The sequence below is a fragment of the Crinia signifera genome, chromosome 7, assembly GCF_055691185.1.
Source record: "Crinia signifera chromosome 7, ASM5569118v1, whole genome shotgun sequence".
Taxonomy (NCBI): Eukaryota; Metazoa; Chordata; class Amphibia; order Anura; family Myobatrachidae; genus Crinia; species Crinia signifera.
This window is the reverse complement of record NC_139223.1, coordinates 104266202-104280789: the sequence shown is the minus strand read 5'-3', so window position 1 is coordinate 104280789 and position 14588 is coordinate 104266202. Positions and strand designations below refer to the sequence as shown.

The following is a 14588-nucleotide window of genomic DNA, read 5'->3' as shown; positions in this document are numbered from 1 at the left end:
TATTATCTTTCTTACAGTTGACGAAATCGGCTTTGTATTTTTCCAGCTGTGTTGTTAATTTATCCATATAATCACCTATTTCACCTATTTCACCATCTATTTACAAGACCGCAGTCAACAAGCCTGTTTTGTCCTATACAGCCTTCAGTCAGTCCAGGATGAAGGCTGTATAGCCTGAAACGGGCTATATATATAAATTTTGCTGACTATTAAGCCTCAAGGAACACTTTTTAGAGAAATCTATAGAATCAATATGTTCAATTTGCAAGAAATCCAATTATGAACCCCTCCTCAACAAACCACTCCATTAAATACTTTGCTAGAAATATTGAACAACATGCAATTGATACCCCTAAGCAATATCAAGGAAATTATAATCTCCCCAAGGAAGAGAGAATTTCCCTCAATAATCTTAGTACAGATGAAGCCGGCCTGGTCTTTGCAGGGGATGGTGGCAGAATTGCCAGCCGCCATCCCCCGCCAGCCGCCATCTGTATCTGCGATAGGGGACGCGCGTGCACGAGATGCGCGTGCATCCCCTTCCCACGGCGCTTCCCCTGGGTCCCCGCCGGCTTGTCGGTGGTCACCCGGGGTCCCCACCGCCTCCCCGCACCCCCCCTAACCCTGTCTGTCTCCCTGAAGCGGAGACGTACAGGTTCCCATCGCCCCGCCGCCCGGAAACTGAGACACGCGTGTATGTGAGACGCACGCACGGCTCAGTCAGATGGAGTGCCTCGCTCCTGGCGGATCGCCAGCAAGAGGGAACCCGGCTCCATCTGTATCTACGATAGGCGGTGGCATAAGTGTCCTTAATCTTGATTATTATGTACAGGAAATTTACAGTCAACTTTCCCTTTTGTCATACTGCACATGCAGATTTTTCCGCAATAAGCACAAAGCTATTTTGATATTTCAATATGTGCAGCATGAAGAAGGAAGTGAGATAGAAATTGTGTTTCTCAAATGAAACCTCAATGATTATAATAATTTGAACCAAAGTAATTTTATGTTCACAGTATGAATGGGCCTAAAGGTGATTGTCATTTGCTCATCACTAGTGAGAATTAGGGTATTATCTGACATTTTTCATTTGACTCTTCAGGTACTGCCGGAGTAATAATCTCTCTCAGCCGCATATTTACCAAGCTTTTGCTACCAGATGAGAAACAGAGCACAATAATCTTTTTCTTAATTTCCATATCACTGGAGCTTATGTGCTTTGTTTTGCACTTGTTGGTGAGAAGAACTCATTTTGTTCAGTACTACACAAATAAATCTCTACTCAAAAACTCACTGATGAGGAGTCTTTCAGAGCCGAGCTTCCGATATAAAGTGCACCACAGTACGTATGCAGAAGAAGTAAGTTATTTACAGAAGTTCCTATCAACATGAACAGTGAAAAAATATTTACAAGAGTAATCTGTGTATTTTTTTATTTTTGCTTTGCCTTTACCAGCATCTTGTTATTTTGTCTGAACTGAAATAAAAATGTTCTCGCATGGCTGTAACTATGGGTGTGCCATTGACATGCAGGGCTCCATGACATCTGATTGGGGTTTACAGGATGTCTGGAATGGCCAGTAATGCAGTCATGTTTGGTGATGTGAATAGTTGGAGAGGCATTGGCTAGTATAAGGGCCAGATTAACATATTCGTTTCAGTCTGTTCAGTACCATCCACCTGTGTTTCCCCAGTGCCAATCCTGTGTGTCCCATCTCTTGTGTCCCCAGTGCCATTTCTTCTCTCCTAGTCCCACACAACAATCTCATGTGTTCCCATGTCAATCTCATCTCCCTCTGTCCCATCCCCAGCCACTGCAAACTGTAGTAGTGCTCACAATCTAATGTTTTTGTTAACAAACTCTGCTAGGTAATCTATTCAGGTTACCTAGCAGAGTTTCTTAGAAGAAAATCAATAAAATGTGAGCATTTTGCAGTGTTCTGTTGCTGGAAATGGTACTGAGGGAGAGGAGAAGTTATACACCTAACATCCCTGCATTGTGCTTTTCTACTAATAAACTCTGCTAGGTAAACTGGTTTATAATTTATACTAGTAGTTCTCAGACTGTAGTAGGGCATGAAATCATTGTGCATTAGAGGGGAGTGTACTGGACTTTCAATGTAATCTGTTTTGCTTTGCAAGGGGCTTCCAATTAGGCCTATATACCATACTTGCTTACCTTCCTGCAATGGCTAGGAGGCTCCCAAAAATCTTGGGCAAGCCTCCCACATGCCCTTACACTCCCTGCATCCCACTCTTCTGCTCTTAGTGGAGGATGCGGAACTGAAATGAAGAAAATCATGTACATTTAGCTTGATGGGGTGTTGTCAGACTGTTCCCATATCCCCCACCCCTGAGGTGAAGATGAGTCTCCTAGATTATAAAAGGATACTTAAGAGGAAAAAAACAAATACTGTATGTAGATGGTTGTGAAGTTATGTCAAGTGTAAAGGGTGCTGAAATATTAACATGAATTTTGGAGATATACCAGAGATAAACAGGAGAAAAACAGAAGAACAACCATCTAACTAATAGCCGCCTCCATATGGACTGGTATCAACATACAGATGGGGCAGGTCCCATCATTGCAGGGGATGGCGATGGCGACGCCAGCCGCCATCCCCGCCACCCGCCATCTGTACAGCGAAAGGGGACGCGCGCGCACGAGGTGCGCGTGTGCGTCCCCTTCTGACAGCGCTTCCCCCGGGTCACTGACGGCTTGTCGGCGGTCACCCGGGGTCCCCACTGCCTCCCCGCACCCCCCCAACCCTGTCCATCTCCCTAAAGCGGACATGGACAGGGTTCCCGTCGCCCCGCCGACGGAAACTGAGACGTGCGTGCGCGTGAGACGTGCGTGCGCGTGAGACGCACGCGCGTCTCAGTCAGATGGCGAGCCGGGCTGGTGGCGGATCACCAGCGGTGACGTTCTGGTGATTCACCAGCAAAGAAGAGCCCGGCCCCATGTACAGTATAGTGTAGTTAGCTAATTCACCACCTCCAACACCTGCTGAATGTACAGCCTGGACATCCCTCACTGAACTTCCTGCCTGCATGACTCAATAACCTAATGTACTTATCCATTGCTTCCTGTTCAACTAAATTTGACAATTACAACTATTAAGTAATAATTTCAGTTTGCCTTGATTCCCCATAATTCATGTCTGTACTACATTTGCCTTTATTACCCCCACTTTTTATACTGTTTATCTTACTTTTTTTTAATTCTCTACATTTTGAGATTATTTTTCTGAACAGCACTAATGTATTGGAGCAATTGCTCTGTGACCCTGTGCCACACTAATCCACTCTGTGTGCTCTCAGCCCCTCTCCTCAGTTGCAGACCACCCTCTGCACCCACAGCCCTGCCAACCTGATTCACCTCTCACCTGTCCCTTCCCTCAGATTCTGTGCTGTCTGGAATGACAGATAAATATGCAAAAATCAGCCCAATATCCATGACCTCTACATCTCCTACTATCGTAACCTTCTTGTCTTAACCAAAACCTTTTCTTCCTGCTCTGACTCCACCTCCCCTACTTCCCTCTTCATCCACTCTGTCAGGCTTCACAACTGTCATCAGTGTTAATTTTGTCAGGGAGTTTCAATTTGGTTTTAGTCTTAGTCACTTTCCAAAAAATTTACGAAATTAAATATCACATTTTGGTAAAAAATTTTAATTTCGTCAAGATTTAGTCAGTGGAATATTTTCGCCTAATTTTAGTCAATGATTTAGTAACAGCTTTGCAGTTTATTGATAATGTAATGGATTTTGCTGAAGATAATTTCTCTATCATTCCCTTGAATACTTGGTATACCTTTCACTATGTGTTTAGTAATCTAGGTATCAAACAAGTGCAACAAAATGCTATTTCCTTCACAGCAGGTCATTTATTTTCTGCACATATCAATTCAAGAATACAATTGGGTTTTTTTATACATTTTTTTTATTGAAATAATTAAAGAAAAATACAATTTACCTGATACAAGTAAGTAGTACAGTACTAGTCTACTGCAAAATATAATAAAGCTGTAAGGATGCATATTATAATATATAGCTATTTGGCTAAATTTAACTAATTAGCTAGCTAAATAAACATGACAAAGAGTTGTTGTGCAGCCGGAGCGCAAGTGAGTAAATCTAGGGCCAGAGAGGATGGATAAAACTGTGTTATTAATTAAAGAACCCCAAAAAAATCAATAACTCGAAAACTGTGGTGTCCTGACGAAAATGATACATCATTTTCATCTAGTCAATTTTAGTCATGACATGGACGAATATTTAGTCAACATTTTCGTTATTAAAAAAATCCTATTACGGTAACATTTTCATCGACAAAATTAACTGGTGGGCATCTTCCTCTCCGCAAACTGCACCTTTCATGTCACCTCAACTGACCACTCCCTCTCTTTCTACATATTTGAGGTGCAATCTATCGGTGTTGCTACCCCATTCCTTAATAATTTCTCTGAATCGCTTCCCCAGTTCTTCTCTATAGTCCACTGTGACTTTAACATCCCTATTGACAAAATAACACTAATCTTCTTGCCCTCTACTACTTTTTTGGCCATTCTCCATACCTCCACCCCTACTAACTGACTCGGCCACTGCCTTTTATTCATTCACTGGTGTGACCCTTCTGACTTCTCCAACTCTCCTTTCCCACTCTCTAACACCATCTACACTCTTTCACACTCTCATCTCCTCCTCTCCTCACTGCACTCAGACCCACTCTCACCAGATCCAATCTCAGGTCTCTGGACCCCACTATCCTCACTCAATACTCTCTTTTCTCTTGTATTCACCATGGTCTGTTCAAACCAGGTGGCCTTCTTCTATAAATTTACCCTCACCTCCACACTCTATTCTGTTGCCCACACCTTCTCTGTCCCCTTTGTTATTCCAAACCCCAACCCAGTTCTGGCATTGTTTAGCACCTCTTTAGGACAGATCTCTTTCAAGTTTTTTTTCTGTTCCTACAGCTCTGCCCTATTGCCTTGGGAATAAACTCCTTTTCCAATCACTTACCTCTTCTTAGTCCTCCAGTCTCTGCCACCTCTTTGATACTTTCAATGCTCGCCTTTGCACCCGTCCCATCATCCCTCACTGACACTAAATTGGCCTCCTTCTCTTCCTTCTCCAAATTTAAGGCCATCTGCCACAAAATCTCCTCCTGACACTCCTTGGCAGTTCTGCTGCCCCCACCATCCTCTTCCCTGAGCTTTCCCACCTTGTGCTCCTTCCACTCCACTATAAACAAGAAAGTCCACTGCTTCATCCTATCCTCTTCCCCCTCCACCTTAATCCCTTCCAATCTCACCTCCTTTGCTCCAGATCACCCACTGCACTTCAACCTATCACTCTCTACTCTTTCCCTCACCACTCAAACAAGTTCTTGTCTAACCTATTAATTAAAAACGCAACTTGACCCCTTGTCATTTGCTAGCTACCACCCAATCTCTCTACTCATGTTCACTTCCAAACTACTTGGATGGGTGGTATACAACCATATCAGCAGCTACCACATTTGACAGGTCCATGTTTGATTCTCTTCAGTTTGGCTTTCACCCACTCCAATCCACTGGAACTTCCCTAGTCAAAGTCACCAATGACCTGCTTTTAGCCAAGTCCAGGAGACACTTCTGTACTCCACATTACTCTGTACTCCACATTAAACTTTGGCATTCCAATCAAGTATAAGTGTACCCAACTCACTTCTACAAGAAGTTATAAAAACATATCAAGGTATCTTTCAATGGCTTTTAAGTAATAAATGCGCACCCCATTCACTTCTACAAATGGTTAATGAAGCATATCAGGGTATCTTTAGCTTAATTCTGAAGCAATAATGTTATACCGGTCTCACATCGTCAGGTGCTCAATAATAAAAACGACTCAAAAAAGGGAATTTATTCATACAAATAACATGGGACCCATAATAAAGCAATAAACAAGAGGAGAAGGTTCTTGTTTTGAGAAAAACAGCTAGGCAATCCGGATAACTGACTGCTTCACCAAGAAATGGACACCAGACTTCCTCACAATAAAAAGTCCCGGTACTCTTTACCTAGCACGGCGCCCACGATCTTGATCGTGGGCATCGTGAGGTAAATTATCGCGTCGGTCGCGTCGTATGCGGGCTAAAGATGCCCGCACGCGACGCGATGTCCACGATTTCCCATTGAAAACCATGTTAAACATGGACATCGTGTCGGTCGCGTCGCGGCCGGCCATAAATGTGCACACGATGGCCGCGACGCGATGCCCACGATTTGCCATAGGAATCAATGTTAAAATGCCCGATGGACACGATTTTAATGTTAAATGGCTCAATGGACCCGATTTTACCATAGGAAACAATGTTAAATGGCCCTTAGAGCCCAAATACTTACCCTGAACTATGAAATGGCCCCCCCAATTGTTTACGCCACCCCACGATCAACGTCAACCCGAAGCGTGGCGAGCGCAGCGAGCCCGCGAGGGGCGGCGGTACGCGTCCTCCGACCTTTTCATACCCCCACTATCCACGTCGGCGTGGAGTTGAGAATAGAATAGTGTGGCGAGCGTAGCGAGCCACCGAGCCCGAAGCGTGGCGAGCGCAGCGAGCCCCGCGAGGGGACGCGGATACCTTCACAGCTATACGCGTCCCCTCGCGGCCTTCACAGGTGTCCGTGGCGACGCGGACACCTGTGAAGCCCGCGAGGGGACGCGTTTACCTGTGAAGGTATCCGCGTCCCCTCGCGGGGCTCGCTGCGCTCGCCACGCTTCGGGCTCGGTGGCTCGCTGCGCTCGCCACACTATTCTATTCTCAACTCCACGCCGACGTGGATAGTGGGGGTATGAAAAGGTCGGAGGACGCGTACCGCCGCCCCTCGCGGGCTCGCTGCGCTCGCCACGCTTCGGGTTGACGTTGATCGTGGGGTGGCGTAAACAATTGGGGGGGCCATTTCAGAGTTCAGGGTAAGTATTTGGGCACTAAGGCCCATTTAACATTGTTTGCTATGGTAAAATCGGGTCCATTGAGCCATTTACCATGAAAATCGTGTCCATCGGGCCTTTTAACATATATTCCTATGGCAAATCGTGGGCATCGCGTCGTGGCCATCGTGTGCACATTTATGGCCGGCCGCGACGCGACCGACGCGATTTCCATGTTTAACATGGGTTTCAATGGGAAATCGCGGTCATCGCGTCGGTCGCGTCGCGGGCAGACATAAATGTACCCGCGATGCCCGCGATGGGCGCCGTGCTAGGTAAAGAGTACCAAAGTCCCTTCAGGGACAAGATGTTTTGAAACATCCAAGTTTCTTCCTCAGGGCTGCAGAAGACTCTTCCCCATGTGTGGGGTTTTATACTGTGAACTTGATGCATCACTTCCAGTTCCGGTCGCCCGGCTGGAAGTGCCCGTTTTCAATCATTCGCAATTATACAGTAGATTAATTTAATAGTCAATTTCACCATTAAAATGCAACCAAATAAGTGTCCCCTTAGTGTCCCCGCATGTCCAGCTGTTAATGTACAGACAGTTCACGCTCCCCGTTTGCGGTCCGGCCAGAGGTCTCTTCCACCGGAAGTTGTCATCCACTGTCAGAAATGTCTCTCCCGCGGCTCCCACATGTCTGTCCTTCACAAATTTTGATGGGCTCTATGGCTGGATCTCAATACCAATTTGTTCATATGCTCAAGGGAGATAAAATAGGGGGTATAAAAATATATGAAGGGGCTATTAGAAAAATAGGTAAATACAGGATAAAAATAGATACATGTATAAAATATTTGTGCAAGGAGAAAATAATACTTTTTTGGGGGCACTCTTATTTTTAGTTATTTTAGGATTCTGGTAACGTTTTGGTAAGGTGCTTTGGTAATGTTTTGGTAACGTGCTCTCAAAATAAAGTAAAATATAACTTTTATTAATATCAATATTGATAATGAGCAAAAGATACACACACACAAACAAAAAAATAGATGGTAATAGACAAATAACAGGCAGCCATCCAGACGTGCAACTGTGATGGCTCTGTTCAAGTCCCCAATACTATCTACTAATTTAAAAAATGAATTAAATATATGTCATTTTACTGAAAAGTACGTTTGAATTATATAGGTTCCCTTATGGCTGAAATTGCCTCTGAACATCGGATCCGGGCTGAGAGAATATACACATACAGTTAATTTCCTTGCTTCAAATAGCATACATGATATAGGTATATCAATTTCTCACAGCAGAAAGATTCAATCAGACAGGTTTCAATTCTTTACAAGTTACACTGCAGATTAGTCAGTTCTGTGCAATTAATGTAAAGGGCAACAAACTTTCCCGTTAGCTACCAGTCAAGGTTATTCAGGATATTTTTTATTTTGTAGCCTTATGTATCAATATTTTTTTAAACACATTTATATGACTGATAGTGAGAAATAATGAGAAAACTAAATAAAAGGAAAGAAAAAAGGAAAAACACACTCTTCTGCTTTCCTTGTTAGGGCGGTTTTGAGCCCATGTTATCCTAGGACATTGCAAAGGGGCATCCCACAATTTGGTGATGAGAGAGAGTGCTAAAGTAAGGTGCTAGAGTAGGATAATTATTCAGTCAAATTGCTGTCCCCTGTTAGGAAGTTGACAATACCCTGTCATTTGACATTGCAAGGGGTTGTGCTGTAATCTGGGGATGAGAGAGAGTGCGAAAGAAGAAAAAAGGGAGAAAGGAAGTATTCTATATATAGTATAGAAAAAAGGTAATGAGAGAGAGTAGAGAGAGCAAATTGCTTTAATAGCACTCAAATTGCTACCACACAGTCTGATCAATTAAAGTACTTGCCAAGTGTAATTGAATGGTTACCTCCAGTCACTCTCTAGAAAGTGACCACTTGTTTGGGGTAACTAGGTTAATTGGTCTCCTTCATTTTACACAGTTTTCTGAAATCATATGTGACTGTGGAGGTATCTCCATTACCATACATGTGGTAGTGATGCAGTAAGGTTAATGGCTTATGAGTTTACTTTCTCACTTAATGATATCACAATATATCCCTGTATTTGGGATTTCTAAAAAACAGCTAGTCACAAATCCCAGATTTAAATGGTATTAATGCCCAAATTACATAAAAATGTATTGACTGGCAATAAGGTGAACAAGCCCATTACAATTTTACAGAGGACACTAGTATTCCAGAGGACACGGACCGGCTGCTCAGTCAGACAGGGCTGCCCAGACACTGCACACATGGCTATCAGCAGAGCCACCGCTCAGAGTCATCCTGAAGTACCGCAAGAACACAGCGTGCTCCAGGCGTTGGAGAGCCGCTGTGCAACACCAGGTAGCAGGGGATCTCCCCCTGCAAACCATATGAATTTTGATATAATTTGGGCATTAATACCATTTAAATCTGGGATTTGTGACTAGCTATTTTTTTTTTGAAATCCCGAATACAGAGATATATTGTGATATCATTAAGTGAGAAAGTAAACTCATACACTATATTTAATTATTTTTTTAAATTAGTAAATGGTATTGGGGACTGGAACAGAGCCATCACAGTCGCACATCTGGATGGCTACCTGTAATTTGTCTATTACCATCTATTTTTCTGTTTGTTTGTGTGTGTCTTTTACTCATTATCAATATTAATCTTTTAAACGGATATTAATGAAAGTTATATTTTACTTTATTTTTAGAGCACGTTACCAAAACATATCCCAGCAGCCTAAAATAACTGCCCCCAAAAAAAGAGTCTTCTTTTCTCCTTGCACAAATAGTCTATCTTTCAGACTCAGGGAGCACCGCCAACCACCTCAAACCAATAGAATGTGTCCAAGCACAACTATGCAATAAAAGTTATGTTGGCTACAAACAAAAATTATCACCCCAATATCCAGTCTCGGTGGGACAATATAGGGGTATGTCTTCCTGTGCATCCCCAAAAAAAGTCTACTCACATGTATAAATGAAAAAGATCAAAACAGAAATAAGAAGTCCTGGTTGGGCCCACCTGGGGCTAGAGTTCTTAAGTTATACTGTAAATCATTTTCATCTCTGCCATTGCCAGATTTTTCGCTAATCTTTTCATGTCCTTTTATGAAGAACAAGTTATCTACAAAGCGTAACTTGGGGCACACATCTGAAACTTTGGAAGAGTTATATAAACTATGTTCTGCTGGTATGGGAAGATAAAGAAGAAACTCTCCAGAGATTCATCACATTCCAAAATGATAATGAGAAGAACATTCATTTGACCTTTGGGATTAGTAGAATGGAAATTAATTATCTGGATCTAACTATATCAGCAGAACGAAACACCATCCATTTCCAAAATTTATAATAAACCAATGGATGTTAACACTTACATATCAATCGATAGTCAGTATTACCTCCTATGGTTGAAAGGCATCCTCAAAAGTCAATGTAAAGTCAGTGTTAGAAGAAATTACAGCAAAGATGATGTATGTCAGGAGCATCTAAAGGTAATGAAGGGCAACTTCCTGAAAAAAGGATATAAGGAAGAAAACCCTAATTCGGTTCTAGAAGACGTACTGAGAGGGAATTTTCTAACAGAGAAAACGCATAAAAGAGAACCTAACTATCCACATCAATATAGTTTCATCACTAAATTTGATACTTATCATAAGAAGTAGAGACGATCTTTAAGAAAAATCTCTTGCCACCCAGACCAAGCTTTATCTAGCGGAAATTGTCCAACTTTAGAATTAACTTAGTAAGTAGCACTACCATCTAAAACTACAATAATAATAAAAAAAAAAGGTTTCATAGATTGAGGGCAGCACAGACGGTGTAATGGTTAGCATTACTGCCTCACAGCACTGAGGTCATGGGTTCGATTCCCACCATGGCCCTAACTGTGCAGAGTTTGTATATTCTCCCCGTGTTTGCGTGGGTTTCCTCCGGGTACTCTGGTTTCCTCCCACAATCCAAAAATATACTTGTAGGTCAATTGGCTTCCAACAAAAATTAACCCTAGAATGTCTGTGTGTGCGTGTACATCTGGTAGGGAATATAGATTGTAGGCTCCACTGGGGCAGGGACTGATGTGAATGTTCAACTATACTCTGTAAAGCGCTGCGGAATATGTGTGCGCTATATAAGACACTGTTAATAAATAAATAAATAAATAATAGATGTGGCCTTTGTTTGGAATGTAGGCAAATAAGGAATAACATCTCAAAATATACTGAAAAAATATTCCATACCGTCACAATCAATGTCGATGAATTTATAACTCGTCACACAAAGAAAAGTGGTGTATATTGTTGAATGTGATTGTGGCTTCCATTATGTGGGAAGGACCACTCGCCCTCTAAAAACCAGGATAGCTGAACATTTGAGGAAAACTGGACTGACTACATAAAATCTATCTAATCACTTCAAGGATGTACATGAGTGTGCAACACACCATATTAAGAGATTTATGGGAATCAAACAGATTGTGGAAAGATAAAATGGCGAGAAAAATGTGTCAATGGCAGAGATGAAAATGATTTATACTGTAAGTTCAGGACTCTAGCCCTGGGCAGGCTCAACCAGGACTTCTTATTTTTATTTTTTATCTGTATATTTTATACATGTATCTATTTTATCCAGTCTTTACCTATTTTTATAATAGCCACATAATATAAGATTTTTATACCCTCTGATCCTGAAGTAATACAAGCTATTTTATCTCCCTTGAGGTTATGAACAAATTGGTATTGAGATCCAGCCATAGAGCCCATCAAAATTTGCAAAGGACGGACACATGGAAGCCATGGGAGAGACACTTCCAGTGGCGGATGACAACTTCCAGTTGAAGAGACCCCGGCCTGACCGCGAACGGGGAGCGTAAACTTCTGTCTGTACATAGGGGGACACTTATTTGATTGCATTTTAATGATGAATTGACTATTATATTAATGTATAATTGCGAATGATTGAAAACGGGCACTTCTGGACAGGTGACTGGAACCGGAACTGATGCATCAAGTTCACAGTATAAAACCCCACACATGGGGAAGAGTCTTCTGCAGCCCGGAGGAAAAAACTTTCACATTTCGAAACATGTTGGCCCTGTAGAGACTTTATTGTGAGGAAGTTTTAAGGTGAACATCTGGTGTCCCTTACGGTATGACATTATTGCTTCAGAATTCAGATACCTTGATATGCTTCATTAACCATATGTAGAAGTGAGGGGGGTACACTCTCCTGCCTTCAGGCCTTCTTGCCTGAATCTCATGTGACCTGTCTGTCTCCTCTCCCTCTAGATTGTAAGCTTCTTGGAGCAGGACCCTCTTCCCTCCTGTTTTTACAGCCATCTTCCTTTATGAGCATATAAATTAATTTTATGTTCCAGGCTCTTGCTGCCTGCTTCAGACCATATATCCTCTTCTGGAGCTTGCACACTAGGTCTGGTTCTTTGACACCTGGTGGCTGTTCCATGTAAATATTCTCTTTTAGAACGCTGTTTTTACATTGAAGTGTCTTACTTGCATTTCCTTTGCAGATGCTACTGTAAGCAATGTCCAGATGGGGTGCTTTACTACTGGAGCAAATGTCTCATCATAGTCCTCTCCATATTTTTTGGAATATCCTTTGCTACTAGTTTGGCCTTGTATCACTTCACTTTTCCCTCTATGTTGTATTTGACTGTGAATGTCCATTTGCTGCCTATGGTTTTTCTTTCTGCTGGCGGTTCTGTTAGTGTCCATGTCTGATTGTTGTGCATTGATTTAATTTCTTCTTTTGCTACTTCTATCCATTTTTCAGCTTCCATTGTTAAGTTAGATACTTCTTCCCATGATGTGGTTCACATATACTAATGGTGCTAGCTTTATAAGAGAGATGCACTGGTGCTTTGCCTTTGTTCTCTCTGGTCGTTCCCATTTACTTCACCTGTTGCGCACTCTTCCATACCTTTAGTAGTTGGTTTGAGACGTACTTCAACCTCTGTTGTGATGGTGTCACTTGAGTCAGCGTTGTCTTCTTTATCCAGTTCTGATGAAATCATTACTTCATTTCTTAATTCTTTCACAACGTTCACGCAATTGCTTATGGTTATCTTCTTTGTCTTTGGGTTCAGAATTTTGGAACTTTCACTGTATCTAACGAGGATTCCTTCTACTGTGCGATTCTGCCATTTACTGAGTTTTTCTGCTGGAATGTACATAAATGCTTTACATCAAAATACTCTTATGTGTTACACATTTGGTTTCCTGCCATACCGCAACTCATATGTGTTTTCTCCACTGTTCTTGAGAATAATCTGTTTTGTAAGTATGTGGCTTTCATTACAGCTTCACCCCAGTATTTGTCAGGTAGTCCTGAATCTGTTAACATGCACCTGATCATTTCTGTCAGAGTCCTATTCTTTCTTTCAGCTACCCCATTCTATTCCAGTGTATAGGGTACTGTCTTATGGTTCTCTATACCAAGTCGTCTCAAGAAGTTTTCTATTCTGAGACCTGTGAATTCACTGGCATTGTTATACGAAACACTAGTGGATTTCTTTGAAATTATTTCTAGCCATTGTTATGTAATCATTTATCTTGTCCAGTACTTCACCTTTGCTTTTGATCAGATAAGTAACTGTATATCTTGAGTAGTCATCAGTGAAAGTCACTATATATCTGTTACCGTTTGGTGTATATACTTGCATTGGGCCACACACATCACTGTGTATGAGGTCTCGGGCTCTTTGGAACTGTCATTCTTGTGGCGTTGGCTTTGATACAGCATTCACACCTCATGGTTGTTGAACAGTCTGATACTGTGAAGTCCTTTGTTAGGCCTCTCTTTTGAAGTTCCTTAATGCGGTCTGGATGCCTGTGTCCTAGTCTTTTGTGCCTTATGTGAATACAGTCAGTGTGTTCGTGTGTGCTTAATCTCACCTGTTGTACTGCAGTAATCTCAACTGTTGTCTAGGCATCACAGGTGTTTTTCTGCTTTGGCTGTGGCTACTGTTTCTTTTCCATCAGTTAAACACTTTACAGATATTAATCCGCCTTCCAAACTGCAGTAAGAATGACTCTGTGCAAAAATTTTTTTACATAAAGCACGCACAAAAGGTCACTATTTCTGTCAATATGATTACACTAAGTGAACATGCAAGTAGTTACTGGTACCGTTATGAAAGTACAGATGATTGCTGCAGCGTGGGGTAATCAATGGAGCTGTAAGCTCCCACCGAGTATGACCCAGCAGAGTCAGACGCACGCAAGCTCAGCTGAGCTACGGCGGGGGTTACCTCACAGCGTCCGCATGTTGTTCCCCAGCCGGGGACAGCGATTCTGGATGCGGCGGCTAGTGGGTGTCTCGTCTGCTCTCCCTGTCAGTGTGTTGAGCAGGAGATGGTCCGAGCGTGTGTGGCTGGCGGTGGCTGTTGGCTTCCTCAGTCCGCCATCTTGCTTGTGGGCTTGCGCCCACTTCTTATTCCTAACATGGGATTCAGCTATTGGTTGTTCCTTTGATTGATTGCTGCTGGAGCCTATGTGATTGTGGCTTCCTGTGTATGATGACCTGTGTTACTTAAAGGGAATACTCCTTTTTATATATATCGACACTTTCTTGCTACATTGTATTATTAAGTTTATAATCTCCTATAT

General features: G+C 42.3%; 1 protein-coding gene across 6 annotated transcripts in view; it reads left to right on the top strand.

Moving 5' to 3' along the window:
* The window catches only part of SLC29A4 (solute carrier family 29 member 4), a 243524-nt gene that overhangs the window by 181585 nt on the left and 47351 nt on the right, over positions 1 to 14588 (top strand). For all 6 annotated transcript variants that reach the window (XM_083153582.1, XM_083153583.1, XM_083153580.1 and 3 more), the window contains one exon: positions 1103 to 1359. In XM_083153582.1, coding sequence (XP_083009708.1) covers positions 1103 to 1359 — 257 coding nt within the window. The remainder of the gene's footprint in view (positions 1 to 1102; positions 1360 to 14588) is intronic.